This window comes from Moschus berezovskii, chromosome 8 (genome assembly GCF_049115385.1).
Source record: "Moschus berezovskii isolate FMDL1 chromosome 8, NW_MosBer_1.0, whole genome shotgun sequence".
NCBI classification, from domain to species: domain Eukaryota; kingdom Metazoa; phylum Chordata; class Mammalia; order Artiodactyla; family Moschidae; genus Moschus; species Moschus berezovskii.
The window spans coordinates 17,433,901-17,461,228 of NC_142467.1; the positions used below are offsets into that span (position 1 = coordinate 17,433,901).

General features: G+C 38.1%; 1 protein-coding gene across 6 annotated transcripts in view; it reads left to right on the forward strand.

Annotated features, from left to right (window-relative positions):
• The window catches only part of ARB2A (ARB2 cotranscriptional regulator A), a 422,973-nt gene that overhangs the window by 251,006 nt on the left and 144,639 nt on the right, over nt 1-27,328 (forward strand). For all 6 annotated transcript variants that reach the window (XM_055429378.2, XM_055429376.2, XM_055429381.2 and 3 more), the window contains 2 exons: nt 19,491-19,607; nt 25,928-26,012. In XM_055429378.2, the coding sequence (XP_055285353.1) occupies nt 19,491-19,607; nt 25,928-26,012 (202 nt within the window). The remainder of the gene's footprint in view (nt 1-19,490; nt 19,608-25,927; nt 26,013-27,328) is intronic.

The following is a 27,328-nucleotide window of genomic DNA, read 5'->3' on the forward strand; positions in this document are numbered from 1 at the left end:
GAAGTTTTTGTTAAAGTCCTAAATACCCTATCTACGCTTATCATTTGGACGTTGAATTTATGCCTAATAAACAACTGCATTCACACCTTCCTCATTTTAAAGATGGAGCAATGTAAATACACGTTGGAATCTTTTCATAAAAACCTAATTATGTTCCTTGCTTTTTAAAAGGCAAACCTAGTAGTATATGCATTCTTGGTTTATGTGGAAAGTAGCTAACAGTTTTCTATATAAATGCATTTTTTAAATAGCTTGGAACTTATGTTTTGCCTTGTGCTTTTATTCAAGTGAAATTATGCAATAGGTTTTCTATTAATTTGTTTCCTGTTAGTAGCTTATTTGAGACATGTAACCTAGTCTTAGGTTTTTATTCTTTCTTCCTTATCATTTTTATTTATATTGGTGCTTTGTTTTTCCTTTTTTTTTGGTCCCCATTTATGAGTTCTATGACAAAAATTGCTGTTAGTAAATTAGTGACCTAGACAGTATTTAATCAAATAAGAAGCTTACTTTACCTTTTTGTCACAAATGTCACTGTATAGATACCTCATTGGTCTTAGTACAACTTTTAAGTTTTCTTATAGATTATATCAGAAAAATTTCCCCAAATTGAAATGACATAAAATCTATGTAATATCTTTTTTAATATTTGAATTTCGTGTGTTGCATTTTCTTCTAAGGACAGTTGTGTATTTTATTTATTTGCATTTGAAACTTAGGATCCAATATTCAGAGATTGCACAGTAAAAGTTGCAGTGTTTTCGAAATCTCTCTCTCGTATAGGCTAGTTATGCTGGCCTCTTATTACCAAGAAAAAAAAAGAGAAAAATGTCTGAATACCCATTACAGGTTTAATTATCATTTCGGATGGATTTGAAACCTTCGGACTCTGTCCTGACCACTCCATTCTAGCCATTCAGGCCATGCTGCCTGTATTGTGTATTCAGCAGTTCCTATTAGACGTCTTCACGGTGAGTGATTCTGCTGGGCTTGCTGACACCCGCTTCATGCATGGCCTGCTGTGCTGGGTGGAATATTTTTTCTGAGCTGCCTGGAACATTAAAGACATCTTGGCCATGTCAGTCTGCGTACAGTGTGTGTGTGTGTGTGCATGTGCGTGCGCTCCTGTGAGCACGCATTCCTCAGCAAATCAGTATTAAATAAATGATTATATGGTATGACTTTATATACATGTAAATTTTAAAATTTGAATAATGGTGGATTTATAATTTATTACATGCATATATTTTTAATAATTTTAGTTCTGTTAACATTAGCAACTTTTCTTTTAGCTTTTATTGTCTGTGGTTATTGACACTAGGGGGCACTGCTTATCCTCCGTTGCCTCTTTCTTCAGGAAATGAGTAAAAATACTCAGCTGATTTCTGGGCTCCTACTTTAATTAACAATTGAATTTAGAGAGCTCTAGTCTCTTTAATTCTTTGTTATTTTGGTTTTATTTCTAATGCCTATATGTAGTGCTGACAGAGAGGTTGGAGCTATTGGTTCTCACAAACAAATACAGTATCCAGTATCCCATACAGTAACTTTTTTTTTCTTTTCCATTGGAAATGTCATTCTTGGCAAAACCAGAAGGACAAGTTTGCCCAGTGATGAGGTTTAGATCCCTTGCCAGCTGTGCTTCTAGCCAGCAAGTGTGATGAACAGCTTTAGAAATCAAGTGAGAGAAAGCATTTGAGAGTTAGTGTGATTCGTTTGGATAAAGGTCAAGAGAAAGATAAGCAAAGCATAAGAATAAAGACCACAGATAGCAATAATTTGTACCTTTTTGCTTATATAAATCCCAGTGATCCTATTTGTAATTTTCAGGCATGTTCTTAATTCAAAAGTGGTCTGCAGTTCTTCCAAACTATTTTAAAGAGTGTATTTAATCTTCTGTTTCAGCATTTGCAAATAAGTAGAGGAAAACTGGATATGCTACCATTCATAACTATGTTTATAGATTAGAGCTGTGGTTACTAGCTGATAATAAAGTGACAACATAATTGACTAAACTTTTTCCATTGGCAGTATATTTTGATCTACTTAAAAATATAAATATTCTATTCATTTTTTGGAATCTTAACATCCACTCTAGACTTACTCATGTTTCAAACGACAGAACTACCTGGAATCTCTAATAATATTGGTGACTTTATGTTATTTTTTTAAAGTAAAACTCTCTTTTCCCTCTCTTCCTTACATCCCCTGCAAAAGTGGAAAGCAGTCAGTAGCCTATAGAATATAGAAGAATGTTTTTGCTTGTTCTCCTAATTAATCAGATCTATAAGAAAGCTGGTGAAATTTCTTATTCATCTCCTGTGGAGTTGTAACCAGATGTTATATATATGAAAATATGCAGTTAAATCATGCCTTGTTTTTATTAGCTAAAGATACTGATCTTTAACATGAATATTTAGAATAAAGTATTTTTGCAGATTTTAGTGTTTTCATGGCATCTGTTTTGCATCCTAACTAAAAAGGAACAAAAGATATTGCTAGCATAGTGAAACTTGGTTACTGATAAACAGCTGAACATAAATACTTGGGCAGTTTTTAATAAAATTTGTAAAATACCTGTGTATTATAGCACCCAAAATGAGTTTATACTAAATGAGCATTTTAAAGAGAAGTTATTTAAAACGTTATAAAGAGAAATGGATACTTGCTTTATCCTAAGCTGATTTTTTTTCTTTCTGAGCTAATTTTTTGATAGTGTTTATTGAATAATGTATACACTTAATTAAATGTGACTAGTTTTATGTCATTTTTTAGGAAAGAACTTTCAAAGTTAATACATGGTTCAGAGAGAACTATTGGCTTTATCTTTCATTCAAGTATTTTTCTTTTTATAGTTATTTCTGTATAGCATCATAAGCGCATTAGCTAATTTAGGTTCATGTCTGATATTTAGTAATAGATCTGTCACTTACAGAGAATAGGTAGTACCTAGTTAGACCTTATCAGTTCATAAACAAAACACTGATTAATCAATATGGGGCAGCTTTTCTTATATTCAACATTGTATAATTTGAAATCTTATTTTCCTGGTACTCACCATCTACAAGCAATCAGAGGCCAGCCCATTTATAATAGGTTTTTCTCCTCCTAGCAGGACGTTGCTTTTGGCTATAAAAAGTTAATTTCAGATCCTGATATACTTGCATTAATTTTTGAGACATTGGCCGGGTGTAGTACAGCAAAGAATAACATGAACATCACACCACTGTGCTGTAGCTAATCGTTTATTACCTCAAGCCAGGGAAGCAGTGCTAATGTGAAGGCCTCTGTGTGTCTGCGGAAAAGATGGAAGCTGACAGAAAGTCTCAGAGACAGCTTCCTAGGAATCTGGAAAAGACCATAACAAGGAGAGGAGAAAACAATATGACACCATTTAGAGGAATACACTTTCCTACTTACAGTGCTGGACATCTTTGGAATAGTTTAGGATTTTAGAAAACTACTATCTTTAATAACAGACCCCATCTCCTCTGCAAACATCTTTGCTTCAGAATGGGAAGGCTCATTGTAATGTTATCTTTTTAGAACCATAGTGTTCTCTAAAAATAAAAACATATGACTGAGATGTTCATCAGCTGGGATGTTTGCTGTAATTCACCAATAAATTTGAATAATTTGACATAATTTCTGACAAAGATGAATGTTTCCACATTCATTTCCATAGTAAGGCGGTGTCTACATGAAGAAACAAGTTTGACTGACTTTACCTGCCAAATTGATCAGGAAAAAGAACAAAACAACCGCTGTTTAGTCCACAGAATTAAAGCAGTTTATGTGTACAAATCTCCTTGGTGGCCTGTCAGCCCCAAAACTCGCGTGGGTGGCGTGTCATTTTGGAGCCTGTAGCGTTACACGGAAGCACAGTGCTGGGGCTCACCTTTGGGAACTCATGGCACGTGTGCTTTTGTGTAGGCAGTGGTGGAGGGTAAAGATGGACTGTCTATCATCAGCTGTGGGACTTGGGAGTCACAGCTGGCATTATCCTGTGCCTGTTGAAACTAGAGGTGTCACCTAAGTCATTCTACCTGTTTCTTCATCTGTATGAAAAAGAGCTGGAATAGATAGTTTCTAATGTCCCGGACAACTTCTCATTCTTTCCTTCTATCTTATAGGTAGAGTCACACCAGTAGTAATTACTGTTTCAGCTGGTTTCAGTAAGTGTAATGCTATGTGTGCATTCATTCTTTTATGTAAAAGACCCTAAGAGATAGAATTTCATTGTGTTCATGACTATCAGAATATAAGTTTAAAGGCATTAAGGCCTAACTCATCCACTCCCACAGACAATTAACAGTGGCATCAATGTCAAATCGGGGCTCCCTAGGTGGCTCAGTGGTAAAGAACCTGCCTGCGAGTGCAGCAGATGCAGGAGACAGGTTCGATTCCAGGGTCAGGAAAGATCCCCTGGAAGAGGAAATGGCAACCCACTGCATATTCTTGCCTGGAAAATTCTGTGGACAGAGGAGCCTGGCGAGCTACAGTCCATGGGGTCACAAAGAGTCAGACACGACTTGGCGACTGAGCACACGCAATGCCAAATTAACTTCTAGATATATTTAATTCAAGGACTAGGAAATTTCAGCAGTGAGTTTCTCGTCCTGTCTGTGTGAGGAGGAAAAGGACTAATAGATCATAGTTTATGCTGGTGGTTGTGTGGGAAGAGACAGACTTAGGGAAGCTTTGCTTTCTTCTGACAACTTAGTGACAGAAAGTAGTGTGGTAGATTTCACCATGACACCCACAGTAAGGAGTGGCGGGTTGGGTTCCTGTGAACGTGGGTTAGGATCGGAACTATGGAAAGGCAACATCTGTTCCTCACTCCTGTTCATTGTCTTTTTTTTTTTTTTTTGGCACTCTGTGATCATCTGTCCTCCTCACCTCTCTTATTATGTGTTTGATCATGATAACCTTCCCACAAGGAGTCCCTTCATGTCTTTTTCACTCAAGGTTTCTTCTTATAACTTACTTTGAATGGCATTGACTCTCCTCCCTTCAGACGTATTGGTATTTTGTAGATGTGACCTCTGTTCTTCCTGCACACGCCTTAGGAGAACAGCCTCTAAGTATCACCCTTACCATTTCCCTTTCACCCGCCTCTTCACTTGTTTCTCTGGTTCTCTGAAAGCATCTCTGTTGCTCTCCTGTCTCCATACCATGCCTGTTTCATTAGCAACCTCACTAGACAAAACCTCCGTGTAACTCTGTGTCATATATTGCCTTTTATATTATTAACACTCAGGAAAATAGTGTAAGGACTCCACTCTGCAGTGCCGTCAATCTGTCACCTCTCAGGCACTGCTTTAAAATTCCAAAAATGTAAATGAAGTAATTAACCCGATATGAAACAGTGACATATAATTGACTTTCTAAATCAGTGAACTACTGACTCTTTTTTATATCTTCGCCGTTTTATGGGATTTCGCATTGGGTAAATTGGCTACTTAACAAAAAAGGTGTGATGTAACAAAAATTCTGCTTCCTCCCGTAATAAATACCGATGCTTATTAAACATCCGGTACCGTGCTGCCTAAGTATATTTATTTTAGATTCTTTCTGTTGGAATTATTTCATAGTCATGAAGCTAAGGCAATATTTAATGTGAGTCAAATTTAAACCCTGAATCATTGACTCAACTTGTGGAATAGCCTTGAAAGAAATGCTAATGAACAGACACATGAAGGAAAATGGAATCTGAAAAAAAAAAAAATAGCCCAGAGACTGAGTCTTCTTCGTTCACACATAAACCCTTCCCCAGTGTAAATTTTTCAGTGCTGTCTTGCCTCCGAGCTGTCATCGGATGTCTAAATGATAGGTTTCAGGGTTTTCCTCTTTCTGTTAGTGAGCTGAAGTGCTGCTCTGGCGTTTTCTATTACAGTGGACATTGATAGTGGACACTTAGAACAAAGTGACCGTTGTTTATGGTTCCCTAGTACATGAACTCAGAAGTGCTCTTGTACCACATGGAGTATATGTGCGTGTTTTCTATCCATGAAAGTAAGGTACAGCCACAGACATAGAGGTAAATAGCTACTTTCATTCAAACCCCGTGCTCTCTTCCACCCAATGTGTATATGGTTTTGTGCAGTAAAGACAGTCTTTAAAAGTCATGTCTCAACTGAACATGTTTCGAACCTTTTACATCCACAGACTTATCTTTTCAGAAATGTGAGATGTACTTTCATAAGAAAAGCGACTCCAACATATCGTCAGAATCATATTTTAAAATTGACTTAAAGGATTGCCCTACGTTTTTTGATCGGTACAGTGTACATTGAAACAGCCTTTAGAAGTAATTAGTTGAATAGAAATTTCTTCCAGTAACAGTGTTCAGTTGTTTAAGCAAGTGAACAGGCTCCAGGTATTTAGCATAAGTTTCTAGGTAGAAGGTCCAAGGCCTAAGTTTCTAGGTCCAAGGACCTGGAGATCCTTGTTCAAATATTTACAGTGATGTCACTTTCCCTTTTAAAAATGGGCATCACCTCTTCCCCAATGTTTGGCAAGCTCTTATAATCCAAAATTGGTTAACACATGTTTTGGTGGTCTTACTTTAGTGTAATATTAATATATCACAGGGTCAGTGCCTGTACTAGAATCTAAAAGTAAAACTTCCCCGATATGTGTAAATTAGACCAGTGCCACACCATTTCTGTGTAAACCTGTGCCAACAGTTGAAGAAATATGGTCAAATGAAGATTATCCTGATTTTCTAGAGACCAAAACTTAAAAATGTCTGAAGGCATAGAGTAAGTATTATCTGGAAAAGAATTAAGATCACAAATGTCTTTAGTCCCAAAATTATATAACTCAGTGTTTATTTACCTTTTATCATAGAAAATAAAGGCTGAGATCTAAAGAGCTAACCTCCCTATTTTTACAGTGAAATTTTTCGGTCCATGGTCACTTTGCCTTTTCCTTCCAACACCCCTAGGTGTGGTTTTATAATGGCAGACATTAAAAAGTGATGATGCCTACTTTATTTGAGGTTTGGAATTGTTTTGTAACTCCACTCAGACTTGAAATCACAAGTGTACCTTGCTTTCTCTGACATATACATTTCATTTGAAATTCAGAAAATCAAATTATTCCCCAATAGATTTATAGGATACCTTTTAAAATTTGTGCTTTTGGTTTCTTTGTGCATTTCAATAATCAGCTTTTCTGTCTTTTAATTTTGTGTTTTTCCCTTTTTAACCTATAGTCTAGGGATAATGGATAATTTGATGGGCTAGACAGTACAGCATTAGATTGTGAGACCTGAAATCTAAGGTAAATTTACTTGATCTCATAGATATCAGTTAAGTCATAATGTAAGCTTGAGTACACAGATACAACAATGGAGTGCTCAGCATTTTGGAAAAAATGATTTAGATTTGAATGGACAAGGCTAGTGCTTAGTTTCAGTTCTGGCCTGGGATGGACATTGTGACATACCGCCCAACAACCCCTTCAATAAAGAACTTGTTGCCCCCTGTCCTGGGAGTGCGCTCAGCAGACAGTCTTCAGCTGTCAGGTTCATCAGGCATTGTCCTGGCTGCTGTGGGATGTATATTCAAAGAGAGAACGGTGTGGGAGATTAAGGGCCCAGCTGTCTGAGACCCAACTTGGGATGACTCTAAAGGGTTATTCTAGGTCCAGAGCTCCCCAGGGGTTGTGCAAGGTTGTCGTGGATCTGGACCTTACCTTAACTTCTCTCTGCCATTCTTGCTTTGTTCCCTTCCCTTCCCCAGATGCTGATCCCTAGGGCACTCCTTTGTAACACCCTGCATGCTAAATTCAGTCTCAGTGTCTGTCCCTGGGGAACCCACCTGTGTTAATCTCTCAGTCATGTCTGACTGTTTGCAACCCCATGAATGGTAGCCCGCCAGGCTCCTCTGTCCATGGAACTCTCTAGGCAAGAATACCAGAGTGAGTTGTCATTTCCTTCTCCAAGGGATCTTCTCAACTCAGGGATTGAACAGGGTCTCCTGCACTGCAGGCAGATTCTTTACTGTCTGAGCCACCAGAGAAGCCCAGCCTATGCTCTCTTTCTAAATATTCCAAATCAGACATTGCTCTCACTTCCTAACCATCACTTTGCCTGATCTGTTCCGTTTCTGTAAACAGCACCTCCATTCATTCCACAGATAATTTTTGAGCAAATTCTATGTGCCGGTCACTGTGTAGAGAGATGTGGTTTTGGCCTGGAAAATATGATCCTTCCCCCTTGGAGCCTACATTTCAGTGGGAAAAAAAGGTAGTGAATGAGTCTTTACCAGTGTAAGTATTTAAGATGGAGAAATGTAGGGTATTATGTACAGATAGTCATGGTATAAAGACACAAGATTTGGAGTTAATAGGTCTAGCTGAGCCACATACTAAGTGTGTGAATATGGGCAAGTCACTTTCTCTAAAAGTATCGATTTCCTCATCTGTAAAACAGGTTCATAATCAACTACCAATCTGCTTAAAAATAAATTGTTCTCTCTAATAAGATAATCTGTATACTCTAAACACTCAGAATATTGAGTCTCTACAGAATTTATCAGAATCTGACTTCCTTCCTAAATTGTGAGTTCTTCCTAAAGGTCAAAAATCAACCTAATGGTAATAATGTATTATCTAGAAAGGTTGATAGAATATCACTCCCCCTGTTTAAGGTAGGCGGTAGAGTTTACAGTCTTTACATTGAAAATAACACAGGTAATTGGAATCTGAACTTTTTATAAAAATATTGTTAAATTTATAGAATACTTTGAAAACTTTAATGAAATTTCAAATACACCAAACATCTGTGTGCCAATTCAGTAAGTTTTTTTTCTCCAAAGGTAGTGAAGTATAATTGACAATTAAATTTTGTGTGTTTTTAAGGTGTACAATGGCAAGCCACTCCAGTACTCTTGCCTAGAAAATCCCATGGATGGAGGAGCCTGGTAGGCTGCAGTCCATGGGGTCGCTAAGGGTCGGACACGACTGAGCGACTTCACTTTCACTTTTCACTTTCACACATTGGAGAAGGAAATGGCAACCCACTCCGGTGTTCTTGCCTGGAGAATCCCAGGGACGGGGGAGCCTGGTGGGCTTCCGTCTATGGGGTCACACAGAGTCGGACACGACTGAAGTGATGCAGCAGCAGCAGCAAGGTGTACAACCTGATGACTGCAGTATCTGTATACACTGTGAAATACTCAACCACAACCAAACCAGTTAACATATCTGTCACCTCACCCCTAACGTAAAGGCTTTTTAAGAGAAATTTGTAAAATAACATGATCTTCTGCACTCTGGTTATCTGCTATATATCTTTGAGGCAAGAAATCATATCTCTTTGTGTTTCTTTTTCCAAGACTTGAAGAAAATGGCTTTCTTTAAAAAACTTCAGTATATTAACATTCTCCCAGCTGAATATATGGGTCCCATATATATGGGAATATAAGCCTGCCCCTGCCAAATCCATTTACACATGTATATACAGCAAAGTATTTCTAGTGTATGCCAGTTACCAAAGGCTATAAGTGATTTTTAAACTGAGTATTGTGAACCTGTTGCTTAGTTGCATCAGAAACATTCCTTGGTATATAGTACATTTACAGCGTTTTAAAAAGTTTTCTCGTTTTTCCATTTAAGACCATGTATTGTCACCATTTAAACATCTCCTTTGCTAAGCCTGCCTTAATTTTTTGGACTGACAGTGTTTTTAGTCCTCACACATTTACAATATATCCACTTTCTATATATTCTGCATAGTTTTCAAATCTGTGTTTTATTATATCTTGCTGACTTGTGGGCAGTCTCCTAAGATTGCATAATAAAACATTTAATCACATAAGTCATCTTGATGAACCCTTACACCGTTTTTTTAATCTGTGACCTCTTTTATTTTTTTTTCTTACAACTAGCTTGCTGTTTTCTTGATTAGTAAAGTAAGTTTCTCATACTGTTGCTTTTTTTTTTTTCCCCTCACATCGTGTGTTTTTGTAAGGCACTGGTCCTCTTTCCCTTCTCCCAGATTGTCAGTCACTTAATATGTTTTGTTTTGTTTTCCCCTTCTCAACCTGCCTTCCACATGCCTTTTTGTTGTTGAAGGGGTCTGCACGTGGCAGCACGGTCTAGGCAGGAAAGGAAAAGGAAGTGATCGCTGCTCTCCTCTGGCTGCCTGCAATAATAAATCATAACTTGCCATTCCCTAACTGGTGGCTGGAGACTTATCTTCATAAATGCACGTGACCCAAGAAGTTTCAGTTTACACACCCTGTCCCTCAGGGTTCTTGCCTGCAGAGAGCCTTTTTCCTTCCTGAAACTAGACAAAGGTTGTAAGAATTGAAGCGAGGGCTTCAAAGTACAGGAAGAAGGAATGTTGTCTTATCCTGTGGCTACTGTGGAGCTCCAGCTGGCCCCGTTTACCTACCCAGGGTGTAAGGCTACATGTCCGTCTGCGAAGGGCCACACTGCGCTCAGGCTTGCCCTGAAGTTTTGAATTGAAGAACTTTGGGATGTATTACTTGTGTGTTTAACTGCATGGTTGGTTTTTTGTTTGTTTGTTTTTTTATGATAACTCTCTAGGTTTAGGTACATCCTCAAATGGCTAAGCATTGAGCACAAAGAGTTACTTATTTGCTTGAGTGACCTTTAACTTCTGTATGATACATGTGCACATACATCACGGCTGAGCAACTAACATTATACGTACCATGACCATATAATGTACTGTCCAAACCCAAGCACTTTTAGCAGTGAAAGATGCTATTAATAATTAACCAGGTCAGTAGGCATAAAGCGGGGCTGTCCTGGGCCATCTAAAATGTATGGTTATCCCATTTATACCTGCTTATTTCCTTTAAAAGCATTTAAGCAAGTCCAAATCACTTTATGTAATGGAGGTGAAAATAGATTACACCCACTTTATGCAGGTAAGTGTAGTCATCGTATGACACTTCTTAACTACCTTCTCAGTGCAAATGTTGATGTCACTGAAGTGTACACAGATACCATATCTAAAAGGAAGGATACATTTTTGAAATTGAAAATGAATGGCAAGGTAATAATAGTGGCTGACAGTATTGATTGTGTATCTGCTTTATCCCATTTATCCTTCAGCCACTCTGTGAAATGTGATACCCACTTTTGTTACTGTTATAATGATTAGTTTTGATTAATAATAATTTTATTATTCCCATTTTTGTATTCTTGTAACAATTAACCAAAACTAAAAATTTAAGGACATCATATTCAAGAGCCCGTGCATGCTTCTAACTACAACGCTATACTGCCTTCCTCTGGACATACATCATATCTCTGTGATTATCTTTTTAAAAACATAGTCAGATACACTCCCTTCTATGTAAAAAGCAGCAGTAAAAAGACTCTCTATGCCAGCTTGGCACTGCTAAGCCATGGCTCCATGCTTTGTTGCCAGCCCAGTAATTCTGAAAGGGTTCACTAGTTCCCAGAAAGTGAGGTTGCCACAGTATGACTTCAGCAATTCTGTTTTAATTTTCAAGTGCCTGGTGCTATTACTGGTCTAGTATTTTGATTACAGGATTTTAAACAGACACAATAATCAGCTCTTTTTACTCAGCCAGGTGGTTTTAGAATTATTGAACCACAAACCAGGGAAAATGCAGTCCTTCATAATTTTTTCCTTTATGGATTCTATGGCTCTTTAAAAAATAATGCTGTCATTAAATGCATTCTAAGTTAAGCTTCTGTTACCTTCTACCTTGAGAAAAGAGAATGCACTAGTTTATACATACGGAGTAGTTTGCATTGTGTGTTTTTGCGGGATCATGTATTATAATTGTGTACTCTGTGCCAGATCCTCTTCTAGTTGCCTGATATTTAGTTGGTGGCATCTCACCATAACTCTGTGACTTAGCTTATTTAATATCTCCCTTTTACATGGGATAAAAGAGAGACACGGAAAAAGCTGAAATAATTCACTCAAGGTGTTACTACCAGAAGTGGCAGAGTGGGGATTTGAACCCAGAGAATCTGACTCCATTGTCCTTGAACCTAACCACCACACTGCTTATGAAGACTGCTTACTTGAAAGTGTCTACTTTCAAAGGAAAAGCAAAAACAATGAGAGCTGAGTGTCATGCTTGCCTGAATTTCCTGCTGGGCAATTTGGTCTTCTTATTTCATCTACCAAAGTGTGTGTATATTTCATTATGATGAGTAAAGGTACTTCAAAAGCCTTGGGTGATAGAACCAAGGTTTTTATGTTGCAGCGTAGGTATTTGTGGGAGGCATGTTACTGGGATCAACCTGTACAATAGACTCTTCAGGAAAACGTTAACAGAAAAGACTGCCAAACCCAGTGTCGGCTGATCAGTCCATCCTGGCCCTGGGCACATTTTTAACTGAGTAGGCCCAAATGCACAGAAGGTAGTACACGCATGAGGAGATGTGCAGGAAGAAAAATGATGGAGGCACTCGTGAAGACGCCACTCAAGTAGAAGCACCGAGTGTAATTACCGTCTGCACTCAAAATGTGAAAAGGTCCTTTCCAAACTTTGAAACAGCTTAACTTGAGGAGCTCTAGAGGGAGCTGATCTATTTATGTACATATATATATATATATATATATCTTTTTTTAAAGACATCTCAGACTTCAACTGTGCTATTAACCAGAGTGATGATTCATTCATGCTCATACAGTAGTAATGATCCTCAGATTTATAAATGTACGGTAGTGTCAGATCTTAATCGGAAGGAAACGCGTTATTTGATTTTCTTTGAGACTGTTCTTTCCTGTACAAGTGACTCACATGCTGTAACCCTCATAGTACATATGTGTAACACATGTCAGAATTTAAAAAGAAAGTAATGGCTTTTGCTGATGAAAGACTTTAAAATATTTCCCTCAAAAACATGTTTAAAATATATTAAGCATGCAAATATAAATATGGGCCTGAATGTGCATATATTCCTCCCTACCCCTAAGCCACACTGGCTCTTTCAGGAGGTCCCCTTGGACTTTAAAATATAAGACATATTTATTCTGAGTGCCATGGCTGCTGCGTCACACATATGGGAGAATAAAATTATCTATTTCTCCTTTAGTTTAGGGTGAAGACAATCCAATTCAGAGTTCATTTCTTCTTCAGGTGGGGAGTATTGAATCTAGTACTGACTTGGATTTATAACTTCCAAAATCCAAGACCCTGGAGGAGAGAAATGAAACTGCGCCTACAGATTTCATGGCAGAGCATCCTTATAACATCAACATTTCCCTGCCTTCAAAAACATATCTTCTCAGCGAAGACCAAGAAAGCAACTTTTTCATTTAATTTCAGTTCAGTTCAGTTCAGTCGCTCAGTCGTGTCCGACTCTCCGCGACCCCATGAATCACAGCACGCCAGGCCTCCCTGTCCATCACCAACTCCCGGAGCTCACTCAAACTCATGCCCACAGAGTCGGTGATGCCATCCAGCCATCTCGTTCTCTGTCGTCCCCTTCTTCTCCCGCCCCCAACCTTTCCCAGCATCAGAGTCTTTTCCAGTGAGTCAACTCGTCGCATGAGGTGGCCAAAGTATTGCAGTTTCAGCTTCAGCATCAGTCCCTCCAATGAACACCCAGGATCGATCTCCCTTAGAATGGACTGGTTGGGTCTCCTTGCAGTATAAGGGACTCTCAAGAGTCTTCTCCAACACCACAGTTCAAAAGCATCAATTCTTCGGCGATCAGCTTTCTTCACAGTCCAACTCTCACATCCATACATGACCACGGGAAAAACCATAGCCTTGAGTAGACGGACCTTTGTTGGCAAAGTAATGTCACTGCTTTTTAATATACTATCAAGGTTGGTCATAACTTTCCTTCCAAAGAGTAAGTGTCTTTTAATTTCATGGCTGCAATCAGCATCCGCAGTGATTTTGGAGCCCAAAAAAATAAAGTCTGACACTGTTTCCACTGTTTTTCCATCTATTTCCCATGAAGTGATGGGACCAGATGCCATGATCTTTGTTTTCTGAATGTTGAGCTTCAAGCCAACCTTTCACTCTCCTCTTTCACTTTCATCAAGAGGCTTTTGAGTTCTTCTTCACTTTCTGCCATAAGGGTAGTGTCATCTGCGTATCTGAGGTTATTGATATTTCTCCCAGCAATCTTGATTCCAGCTTGTGCTTCTTCCAGCCCAGTGTTCCTCATAATGTACTCTGAATATAAGTTAAATAAGCAAGGTGACAATATACAGCCTTGATGCACTCCTTTTCCTATTTGGAACCAAAAGACTCTTTAAGTTTTCCTTTGCTAAAAGTAGTCCACGATGGAGTTCTGGAAGAAGTGAAACCCACGGAAAAGTGAACAGTTTGTAGGTACAGAAAGGGTTAATTAAGGAACTTTCAGGGTGACATGAAGTATTTGGATTGGGCCAGGTACTTTTGGAGGTAGTAAGCGGGTACCTCACTGGAGGGCCTTGGAGAAAGCATAGTGAGGGAAGTTAGGTGGGCAGAAAAGGCCTACCTGACTCCTGGGGAGAGCTGGTTGCAGCCTGTGAAGGACCATGATCTCTTGGAGGGGGCAAAGGTCGCTGCTGCTGGCTCTGGCCCTCCCGTGCCCCTTCTGCTGCTCTGGTTCCATCTAACCAACCACTCCTACACTCAGGAGGCTGTCTTATCTTGTTATACTTACTTAATGTTTAAAATCTTACTCTTAACTCTGGAAGGAAAAAAAATAACAATCAGTATTTTTTGTTCTGAATTTCAAACACATGGAAAATTTTAATAATAAGGTAAGCCTACATACAAATGGTATATGTTTTTATTGTTCAAAGTACTTGATATTTACTGGGTTAATCTTGTCAGACTGGTAACATGCAGTCCAGTGAAGGAAAGTACAGATTAATTGTGTATAAGCCAAGGTGAAAGGACATTATAGCAAAAAAATAGAATAAATGGAATAAGTAGAATTAAGGCGAAGCAAAAATATCAGGTAACAGCATCAAATATTTTGTACTAATTCTCAAATCATCAATAAGATTTATAGAAATATTAGGTTCCCTGTTATCCTAGACATCATTTATTATAGAACTATAGTAATAGTGTTTTTGATAGTCTGGTATTGCTCATGGCTGATTTCTCTCTTAGCATCATTTTTAGAATTTCAGTTTTCTTTACTGATTTGGATTTGAATTTTTAAACCATACTTTTAAATGTCCAAGTCAATGAAAAAGGAATTAATCAAGTGAGTTTTTTTATGTAAGAATATAACAATATATTACTGAGAAATAGACCCACGTGACACAAATGAAAGGTCAGAAGACGTAAAGTCATGGTCAAGTGAGAGTTGTGTCATTTTACATGGCCCCAGACAGAGTCATATCTGTGTGGCCATTAACCAATTTCTCAGCTTCAGTTTTCTCCTCCAAAATGGGGGAAATGATACAAATTATACATTGATTTCAGTACTGTTTCAGAATGAAGTAAAAGTATTCATTTTGAAATTTACGAAGTGCTACTTAGAAATATTATACACACAAATAAAAGCAAGCATTATTTTAATTGTAACTTTGCCACATGTAACCTAATAAGCCATGAACTTCAGGATAATATGTCTGGGTTATCAGTTTGTTTGTTTTTTTTGCTTTTATTCAACTTTTGATACTACACTGCCATCAGTCAGTTCAGTCACTCAGTCGTGTCTGATTCTTTGTGACCCCATGAACTGCAGCACACCAGGCCTCCCTGTCCATCACCAACTCCTGGAGCTTACTCAAACTCATGTCAGTTGAGTGGGTGATGCCATCCAACCATCTCATCCTCTGTCGTCCCCTTCTTCTGAGGCCTTCAATCTTTCCCAGCATCAGGGTCTTTTCTAATGAGTCAGTTCTTCGAATCAGGTAGCCAGAGTATTGGAGTTTCAGCTTCAGCATCAGTCCTTCCAGTGAATATTCAGGACTGATTTCCTTTAGGATGGACTGGTATGATCTCCTTGCTGTCCAAGGGACTCTCAAGAGTCTTCTCCAACACCATAGTTCAAAAGCATCAATTCTTTGGCACTCAACTTTGTTTATAGTCCAATTCTCACATCCATACATGACTACTGGAAAACCATAGCTTTGACTTTGTGGCTGCAGTCTCCATTTGCAGTGATTTTGGAGCCCCCAAAAAATAAAGTCTCTCACTGTTTCCATTGTTTCTGCAAGTATTTGCCATGAAGTGATGGGACTGGATGCCATGATCTTCATTTTCTGACTGTTGAGTTTTAAGCCAACTTTTCCACTCTCCTCTTCCACTTTCATCAAGAGGCTCTTTAGTCCTTCTTTACTTTCTGCCATAAGGGTGGTGTCATCTGCATATCTGAGGTTATTGATATTTCTCCCTGCAGTCTTGATTCCAGCTTGTGCTTCATCCAGCCCAGTGTTTCTCATGATGTTCTCTGCATATAAGTTAAATAAGCAGGGTGACAATATACAGCCTTTCCTGATTTGGAAGCAGTCTGTTGTTCCATGTCCAGTTCTAATTGTTGCTTCTTGACCTGCATACAGATTTCTCAGGAGGCAGGTCAGGTGGTCTGGTATTCCCATCTCTTAAAGAATTTTCCACAGTTTGTTGTGATCCACACAGAGGCTTTGACATAGTCAATAGAACAGAAGTAGATGTTTCTCTGGAACTCTCTTGCTTTTTTGACAATCTAGTGGATGTTGGCAATTTGATCTCTGGTTCCTCTACCTTTTCTAAGTCCAGCTCAAATATCTGGAAGTTCACAGTTCACATACTATTGAACTATACTTCCATACTTCAGACATTATAACAACAACAACAAAAATAATGGCATCTTTCTTCTTTGAAATATTGATATTGGGCTTATGAGCTCATACCATTTTTAGAAATTAAGCTTCCTTTAAGCACCTAATGAAAGCTGAGCATTCTCTCCCAGAAAAATATTCATGGCACATACAGATAGAATTTTGCAGAGAATTTCAAACATGTCCTTATCCTTGGATCCTAGTAAAAACCACATCTCCACCATAGATTGACATATAGTAGGACTTTGGTCGCTTGGCTTCTTCCCTTTCAGATTTCTGAGTTTTTCACACCATCGCAGTCTTCTGCTGTGGACTGTTAAAGAAGTTGTCTTCCTACCCGTCTGTGCTTTAGCTACCTTTCTATCTGCCCTTTCCTTGCTTTAGCTGTATTGCTTCTAAGGTCTGTCTCTTACACAGTCTCGGCTCCTGTGTTCAGTCTCCCCCCAGCCATCACTGCCATTCTCCAGCACTTTCCATCAGTGCTCATTCCCAGTGAGGGAGCGAATGGGGGCTAGAAACCTCCCCAACAAATGCAAGATGCAGAGACTCTGGACAAAAATGGCAGCTCCAGTTAGGTCAGCACTGCCCATTGCAGCAAGGCCAGCACAGAGAAGATTCATCAGGAAATCTAAACTGTTAAGATTTTCACCGATTTACAAATCTCCTAATCCTTTACAGTCAAACATTTGAAAAATTTTTGTGACTAAGTTCATTTGTAAATAGCTCTTGATTCAGAGTCTCTGGAATCTCCATTCCCCTTCTCTAGTAATATAATATGAAAGTGCTTTTTAAACTGTAAAGAACTAAAATAGTGTAAGGGAGGATCACGCTGGATTATAATGTGATTTGATGAGATGTAAAAAAAAGTTATACATCATCACCTCCCTTTGTGTGAAATGTCAGCCAGATGAACAAACGGACCACAATGCCCCCCCCCCAGTAGTTAATCTATCAACTGTATATATTTCCAGTTTGTAAAATTTTAATCCCCAGATCTTCTACTTTTGCACTAAATCCTCAGCCTTTTCAACTCTTAGCTGTATATCATTTCACAAATGGCCCTTGATATCTAGTGTCTTCAGACACTACCACCTTTAATTTAAGTCAGCATGTGTTAACAACCACCAAAAGAAAATTGAGCACAAATATTTTTGAATGCAGACATATTCTTAGAATACCAGGAGACCACAGTGTTCTTATTTGGTAACTTCAGCAACAGTCGTTCTCCATGTCTAAAAATGTTCCTGTTTAGAAAATGAGAATAAGGACATATAAGTTCTTCATGAGCCAGGTGGATTCACTGTTGTGGAGCTGGGAGTTTTATTAGCTGATGTTGGTTTAAATTTCTGTATTCTAGTGCCATTGTGAGAATCTTATTTTTAAAATAAAATCTGGAAGCAGGTAGCACACTATTTAATAATGAATATGAAGTCCTGAATTGGAGTGTTATTTTATGCTTTTTAAAATATTATTGGTATTGCCAGGCGAATGTTGCAGTAACATTATCATGTTGATAACCAGCATTGATGTTAAGATTTGCACATTACATAAGCAAAAACCGCAAGACACAAAGATTTAAGGTGCAGAAATGCTGCTGAGGCAGCATTAACAGTAAATTAGATTCCCATTAGGTCCTGTTCAGTGAAAGGGGATCTGCATATGTAGAGTTTAAAGGAATTTAAGAGAGAGAGAGAAAGAGATTTTTAATTCAAAATGCCAACAGGCATCATTTGGTATTAGAAGCATGGCTTGCGCTGTTTGCTGTGTGAGCTTTCATCACCGTTCAGAATTCTTCCTTTTTTAATGCAGTAATTTATTTTTGATAGACAATAAATTAATAGCACATGATAGAGAAATTGCTCTTTTTTAGAGGGAGAAAAGATATTTGATGCAAAGAAAGAGTGAGAGCATGGCTATGAAATTTGAGGGTATTAGATACCGTATTTTAACTAATTTTTTTTAAGCTTTCTTATGTTTCTTGTGTCAAATTAGAGTCACTAGTGTTAGCTGAGTTAGAATGTTTTTGATTCTTTTAATCTAGAATTATTATTAAATATTTCTCAGGTTTTTTTATCTTGCAGACCTCTGATAAATTCTTCCCGTTAGAACCATTTAATTTTATAGAAGCAACATTCTATAAAAAGAAGTTAAAGTATAATCATTTTTCTGCTTAAAGAAGCACATTAGAAAACAAAATGACATTGATAATATGAAGAGAAAGATCTTTGTGGGCATTTAAAACACCAAGGAATTATTAGGCCGTGGTGAAGAGCTGGCTAGTTAAAATGGAGAAATCAAAGCAAGATATCTGTCTTTACTAAGTGTCCCATCTACCTAAAGTTAGCAGAAGTTGGTCCTGAGTTGCTCAGAGTGACCTCTGATACTGACTTCCCTGAAGCCCTGAAATAGGAAGTGGTGGAAGAAACTGGTAACAGAAGCCCTCAGGGATGCCGCCTCGTTTCCCCTGTGATCCCTTTAATCCTTGATTTGTCAGACCACCTGGAAAATAATAGAGCTGCGTAGTTCTAAGTCTTAAGTGGTATTATCTTTTAAAAAAAATAGATTACATCTTTTCACATCTCTGAACAAGAATAGGGCATGTGTTCAGTGTGGAAAAGAGTAGCTTTGCGCAAGAAATGCATATTGCTTTTTCATTTTTAATATTATTATTACCTATGACTAAGTTTGTACCCAGCAGGGAAAACAATTATGGCCAATATTTTATTTTCCTTTTTAAAAACAGATGATTCAACGAGAAGCAGATGTGAAAAGTAAGGTGACTGCTGTGGCGTTGACAGACTCTGTTCACAATGTGTGGCATCAAGAAGCTGGCAAAACGATTCGAGAATGGATGAGAGAGGTGAGATGATTTTTTTTTTTTCGGTGCTGAGATGAATGAGTGTGAGCCTTTTATATCTGGAGCCCCCACCAACTTATATCACCTCCCACCCCCAAGTTCCCTTTCTGGAGGCAGAACATTTAGACGGAATAGCGAAAAACAGACATGGTTGAAATAATAATAGAAAACCCTTTGGGAAAACGATTACTTTTTTGGAAGCCCTCCTCCCCCACCCCCATTTTTTTTTTTTTGGCTTTCTGTGGAATATATGTATGCATATAACAGAGAGTAGGAACTTTGACTGAATACAAGGTCATGATCTGTTAGGTTATTATTCCCCAGTATTTACTTTTCCCACCAGCTATTTATCATTGACACTGTTTAATTATAAGAAAGAAGTGGTCAGTGTATGCCTCTCTTAAATGGATGGCTCACTCTTGCCAGTAGGGAGAGAAGAAGTAAAAAGCTGAAACAGTGCTTTACAGACCCTTGAACTAGGAGAAACCCAGGGGCTAGTCATGGTCCACCATAGGCTAAGAAAGCTTTTCATACTTCCAAGGGGCTTGTGAATCTGGGAGTGTACAAGGACTCATTCTGGGTGGTTCAGACAGTAAAGAATCTGCCTGCAGTACAGGAGACCCGGGTTTGATCCCTGGGTCGGGAAGATCTCCTGGAGAAGGGAATGGTTACCCACTCCAGTATTCTTGCCTGGAGAATTCCACGGACAGCCCATGGGGTCACAAAGAGTCAGACATGGCTGAGCGACTACCACTTTCACACTTTCATTGAACATGCTCCCAGTTTTCAAACATCTTTCAGCTCACCGTTTCCTTGATTCCTATTGCAGATATATAGCTGAAATCCTGGTGGCTCAGAGGTTAAAGTGTCTGCCTGTAATGCGAGAGACCTGGGTTCGATCCCTGGGTTGGGAAGATCCCCTGGAGAAGGAAATGGCAACCCACTCCAGTATTCTTGGCTGGAGAGTCCCATGGACAGAGGAGCCTGGTGGGCTACAGTCCACGGGGTCGCAAAGAGTTGGACAGGACTGAGCGACTTCACTTTCACTTTCCTGATATTATTAGAAATTAACATCAGCCATACCATGCTTTCACAATTATTTAATCAAATCAATACATGTATTTATATGAATGAGCTGGTTGACCTTCCTGATTTTTTTTCCAGTTTTTTTTTTTTTTTAATAGAATACCCAGGTGTTTATTCAGCTGACCTCTCACCATAGGGACAGTGAATAACTTCTACTAGTTCTCATGGTATACTGTAAGGATCAGAAAGATAATGTTTAAAAAGAGTTTTGAACAAACAGAAGGTCTGAGGTATGTAATCCCTTAGTGCTGTTGCCATATCTCTAATCTCTTTTCACAGTCGTTATTCTCCATTAGAAAAAGTGCTTTCATCACGCAAAAGTCCAAAATATTTTTACTCCACCTCTTGCAATAAACATATAAAGGTGGGATTTTTTTTAATCTATTCTAACACCCGGGTGTTTTCTGACCACATGCTTATTGCATTTCCTCCTTTCACAATTTAGCTACATCCTTTATTGTCATTTCCAAGGACCTAAATTCTCTTAAGAGAAATTTTTTATATTTTATGACAATTACTTTTTATCCATCCAAATGTATATATAACCAGCTCCTAGTATTATATAACTAGTAAGGTTTATAAATGATCTGTTGGTACCTTTTTCCCACACACATAACCAATATAGAATTTAGTACTTACCCCAAACTGGAAACATTCCTGTTTATCATTTTTTAAATTGTGAGTTCTTCATATTCCAGGTGAGACATATAAAAAAAAATTTATCTAGATTTATTTTTTAAGTGTTTCTAAGACTGGATTAGGCATCCCCTTCAAAAGTCAGAATATATTGATCTGTGCATTTTTTTCATCCGACTGAAATAGGCAGTAGCTGAATTCATTTTAATTTAATCAAAGAAGAGATAGAAAGTAACCAAAGGGACTTCTTACCTTGGGCTCCAGGCCTGTAAGGCTGAGTGGGCAAAGATGAGCACACTTAGCATAAAGAGGACATTATGCTAAGTGAAATAAGCTAGACACAGAAGGAAAAGTACTACATGCTCTCACTTACATTTGGAATCCAAAAGAGTCAAATGCACAGAAGCAGAGAATAGGACCATGGTTCCTAATGTCACGAAGGTCGGGGAAACAAGGAGATGTTGATCAAGGATTGCAGGGGTATAGAATGCACAAGTCTAGAGACCTAATATACAGCATTTTGAATACTGGAAATTTGCTAAAAGGATAGACTTCAGGTTCTCTCACCACTCACACTGAAAAATGCTAGCTGTGTAAATGAGAACATGTTAATTGGCTTGATTACAGTTATCATTTCACTGTGTATATGTATATTAAGTCATCATGTTGTACAACTTAAATATATAGTTTTTATTTAAAAAAAAAAAAGGGCTAAGTGGGCGGATGTCATTTCCTGACATATCCCTGGTCTCTGAAAGTCTACTGCCAAACCAGATGTGTGGTTCTATGTAGTAATCATGAGCCCTCACCCATCACCATTCAGTTATGAGCATCTATCCTTGAAATACAACCTGGTAAATAATAGTTGTTATCTGAGGAAACAACACCTTCCATATTAAAGAGCAGCCTATAGACATTGATGATTTACAACTCATAACAGCAAGTAAAAATATACACTCAACCAGGGCAACAAGCATCTCCAAATACTTTCAAATATCTTGCACAGAAATACCTACTACCTACTTCTCTCTTTAAACTTCATACATTAAGGTATAACCTTTTTATAAGAATTTTTAACTCACTTCATATCTACACTGAAATATTGTCAGCCCTTGATATAAATGTCAATGTCACTCAGCCCTGTGACCTATAGGCAATTCTAAGTTTATATTCAGTTCAGTTCAGTCGCTCAGTCGTGTCCGACTCTCCGCGACCCCATGAATCACAGCACGCCAGGCCTCCCTGTCCATCACCAACTCCCGGAGTTCACTCAAACTCATGTCCACAGAGTCGGTGATGCCATCCAGCCATCTCATTCTCCAAAATTTTGGATTTCACAAAGAAGACAGTGTACAGCCACAAAAACCTGTAAAGTCATAATTTCACAGTAAAAGACTTTTAAATGGAAAATACTTAACTTGAAGACCTCACTATATTGCCTCTTTTTTCTCCTTATCCCTCAGACCCAGAGAAACTGTAGTTACAGGATCCATCTCGGTCTGCTGGCTCTGGCCAGAGGCTTCTTTCTGTCTGCTTGTTGGTTGGAATGGGACCGGGCTGCGCCTGAGGCTCAAGCATGGCTCTGTTTGTCCCTCTAGTCCTGCGTGTCTCGGTGTCCACTCAGGACAACTGAGAATACGATCTCTGGGGTCTGGGAATGCCTCCAGCATGATTTGAGTTTAGTAGGGCTTTCCTGATGGGCTACTTCTATCATCATCCAAGACACTTCGTTAGTGTTCCTCTCAACTGAAGAACTGGGATAGGGTGCAAACGGAGCATTGAGAAGTGGTGTCGAGTAAGCATTAGAAAAACAGTGAAAAGAGATTTGGTTTCTAAACGACAGAAACACGTCTCAGAATAGAGAATTACATTTGATAAGATGGAATTTCAGATAGGTTGAGTTCATATGTCATGGCTGTATGTCTTTCCCATGTTTCCTTCCCTTCATATACTTCGAAGTTTGTTTGCATTATTTTATTTCATTATACTCTGTCATATGGCAAACATATTTTCAGCTGGTTTTGTCCTTTTCTCTATATGCTTTTCCCAGTGGTGTAAAAATGTCACACAAACATGAACACACCACACATGTACGTCATTTATGGTATCAAACCTTTATAGTCCTGTACCAGTACTTTGTTATTGCAGAGAACTTTGGACATATTTACTTTAACTATAGGGTATTTATTTTCTATCCTGATTTTATGAGAAATCAAAACCTAAACATTTGCCTAGATAAAAACTGATATTTCTGAATCATAAAATGGTAACCTGTATTTTGCTTTAAATATTTTAAGTTTAAAGGTGACCTGTATAAAATCCATTTTGTGGATTTTAAAGTCAGTGATAGCAAGTTAGAAAATGATTAATCAACTGCATACTATAATGTACCATTACTATTATGAATACTGAAAATATCCTATAATACTTACATAAATGAAGTATAAATGAACAGTATTAAGACTGACATATCACCTGGGTTATAGCTGACTTTCGTCAGATTTGGAGGTACCTCTAGGATGAATAATAATTAAAATATATACCTAATTGCTGCCTGTTGGTAGAGCTAATTGCTGTCATTGAAAAGACTAAATTGTTTAAGAATTAAGAAAAAGAGAGGAAAGAGAAAGTCATTCTTCAATGAAGCTTTCTCCCAGTATCACTTCAAGCCTATTTTTAGTACCTATAGAAGTCATGATTTTTGAATTTATTAGGGGTTGTGATGAATGATAAAACAAATCATCCATTTACATATCTTGACACTGCTTTGGAGAATACTTATTTCTTACAAGCAAGTGTCACATTGTATATAAAAGCTGGCTAATTGTGTGCTAATCTTCTGCATTATCTAGAACTCTCTGATGTGGTATTCTATCAATAGTAATATTAATTTTACTTATTTCAAATGTATGAAATATCTTCTAAGACCCTATTTCTTTTATAATTTCTTATCCCTTACATTGTATAATTTTGCATTCAACTGCTAATTAAGATTAGGAGTGCAAATTATAGAATACATATCTACTTTAAACCATCAAGCTTTTGTAATACATGCAAATAGTAATATTTTATCCATTTTAAGTATAAAAAGAAAGAAAACATTTAAGAACATTACTAGAGGTTGTGTTTGTTTTCATGTTTTTTTTTTCCACACAGTTCAGTAGTTTCATTGATCTACTGTTTCTTACAAAGATCTGCCATGCTTTGTGAACTTCACTTTCTAATCTCATACAGCAACCCTTCCTTTATGTTATTCCTGCTCTCCCTGGTCCCAGAACAGTAGGGTTGCCTTGACAAATCTATTCAAAAGCCATTCCTCGGCCTTTATTGGTGGGGACTGGGGCCTTTGAAATTCTCTCCTCACTGCAACACAGCTGACATCTTCTTCCAGACAGAATGAATTAAGGAAATACAATAAGACACTTGATCTACCAGTCAAGGATCTTTCCACAGTGAGGACGGATTCCATGGTGCACAACCAGGACAGCAAGCATCTAAATACACACAATACATGCTTGTTTATGAGAATAGCAATCAGCGATTTTTCCGACATGATTGATAGGATGATTTCTTTTAAAATAAAATCTCTCTGGAGATTCATTGTGTGTGTGTGTGTGTGTTGGAAATTTTTTTAAAGCCATATAAGGTTAATTACATTTTTTAAGCCATACTTCAAATGTTGTTATTGTGTGCGTGCATGCTCAGTCATATCCAACTCTTTGAGACCCCGTGGATTATAAACCACCAGACTCCTCTGTTCATGGAATTTTCTAGGCAAAGATACTGGAGTGGATTGTCATTTCCTTCTCCAGGAATCTTCCCAACCCAGGGATTGAACCCATGTCTCCTGCATTGGCAGGTGGAATCTTTACCACTGTACCACCTGGGAAGCCCACAGACTTCAAATATACACTAAAATATATAGAAGAGTCGGACACGACTGAGCGACTGAACTGAACTGAACTGAACTGAACTGAGAGATTATTTCTATTTCATCTAAATTGTAAATCATCATCTTAGAGGTTTGCCTTTAATGTTGAAGGTTTTGTGTCCTCAGACACAGCTACAGTTCACCAGATTGTGTTTCTTTTGATCTGTTTGATACAACTTTCACTGAACCAAGTTGAAGTAAACATTAAAAGATTTTATATTTATATGGGCCATTTTGAGGACTAGTTGCAAAATTTATTTCCCCTAGTATTACAGAGACAATATAGTTTTAAAATAATGCTGTTTTTTACATGTTCAAATTAATATTTATTTTCATCTAAAAACTCAAACTAGACACCCTTTCCAATTTCCTTTAATTAAAATACTAAACTTCTTTTATAAGTATATTGCATCACGGTTCACAGAAGGTTACATGTCTTCTTAATATCAGGACAGATAATTTACTAAATTGTAGAAGATAAACTTTTTTCCACAGTCACCTTACTCATGATAATTACTGACTGTTTACATAAGAGGATTTCTTATAGTATGTAGAGGTAGAGTATAATTATAATGGTTGATTGTATTGGATAGATTAATCTCTACAGCCCAACAAGTTGGTCTTGCTTTAAATTGTGTTTCAACAGAACATTGTCTCTGTTACATTGCAGAACTGTTGTAATTGGGTCTCTAGCTCAGAACCATTAGACACATCAGTGGAGTCCATGCTGCCTGACTGTCCCCGAGTCTCAGCAGGTATGTCTTTGATGAGAGATGTATAGAATGCTTTTAAGGTGAAAAAATATGCTAATGAAATGTGGTATTCTATTTTGTGAATTAAGCATGTTGTTCTGCCTTGAATTGGAATGAATTATTGGTAACATACGGCATGGGGCGGACCCACTACCAAAAATGCATTAAGTGGTTGAAGATGCTTACCAACAAACTCAGTGAAGAAGAATAGATGAAAACAGCTTGAGAGTAATGTAGACAGTTGCTGTTGAAGCTTCGGGAACAAGATGTACAGATAAAACTTAATTAAAACAAGGACTGGATAGCCATACAGGATCTCAAGAGTCTTTGTCTCTGATTCATTACCAATTCAGTGATCCAGTAGGAAGTCAAGACTGTGAGATCAGAGAAGAGAGATTGCTATGGCCTAGAGTCTACAGACATTTTTCATGTAAAAGCTTTTGGCTGGACTTATGTTAGATAGGACTTGGATTATAGGAAGACGTGCAGGCTGATACTCTGGACAAAAGAAAACACCAATGAAGGAGGAAGGGCTGGACGAATCAGAAGATGTCCATTTCATGGGGAACTATGAACAGGCAAGACAAGCCTGTCCTCTGAAAGGAAAGAGGTGGTGGGCTGAGCGCCTGAGGGAGCAAGTGGGCTCCGGACAGTGTCATGTTGGTGTTGACTTCCAGCTGGAAAGATTTGTGCTTCAGCCCCTCATCTCTAGGTCAGAAGAATGAGTGGCATTGTTTATTGCTTCCTGGTTTGGGCTTTCACAGTTGTTATGATAAACACAAAGTGAGCAGTACTGTCTGATTATGATACAGAACAGAAATGGATTTCCTGGTCATAGGTACCAGAGAATGAGCAGAAGTTTTGAACATGTTGTTGTTCAGTCACTAAGTCATGTCGGACTCTTTGCAACCCCATGCGCTGCAGCACACCAGGCTTCCCTGTCCTTCAGTGTGTCCCAGAGCTAGCTCCAAACAATGTCCATTGAGTCAGCGATGCTGTCTAATGATCTAATCCTCTGCTGCCCTCTTCTCTTCTTGAACTTGAACTGCTCCATTTAACAACCATAGGAGATAGCTCATCGCAAAGTACTTAAAGTTGCATACATGTTTATCTATTTGAAGGAAATAATTTGGAGAACAGTTCAGCTGCTAGGTAAAGAACTCTTATGATAACTAAATTTTACCATCATTAATACCTAAACTTGAACTGAGCTTCACTATTATTATAACTAAACTTTCCAGGTCTATCATTCAGGGTTCAGTCAGAGAAACAGACTAGTAGGAGATACATGTGCTACAGTGTGTGTGTGTGTGTGTGTG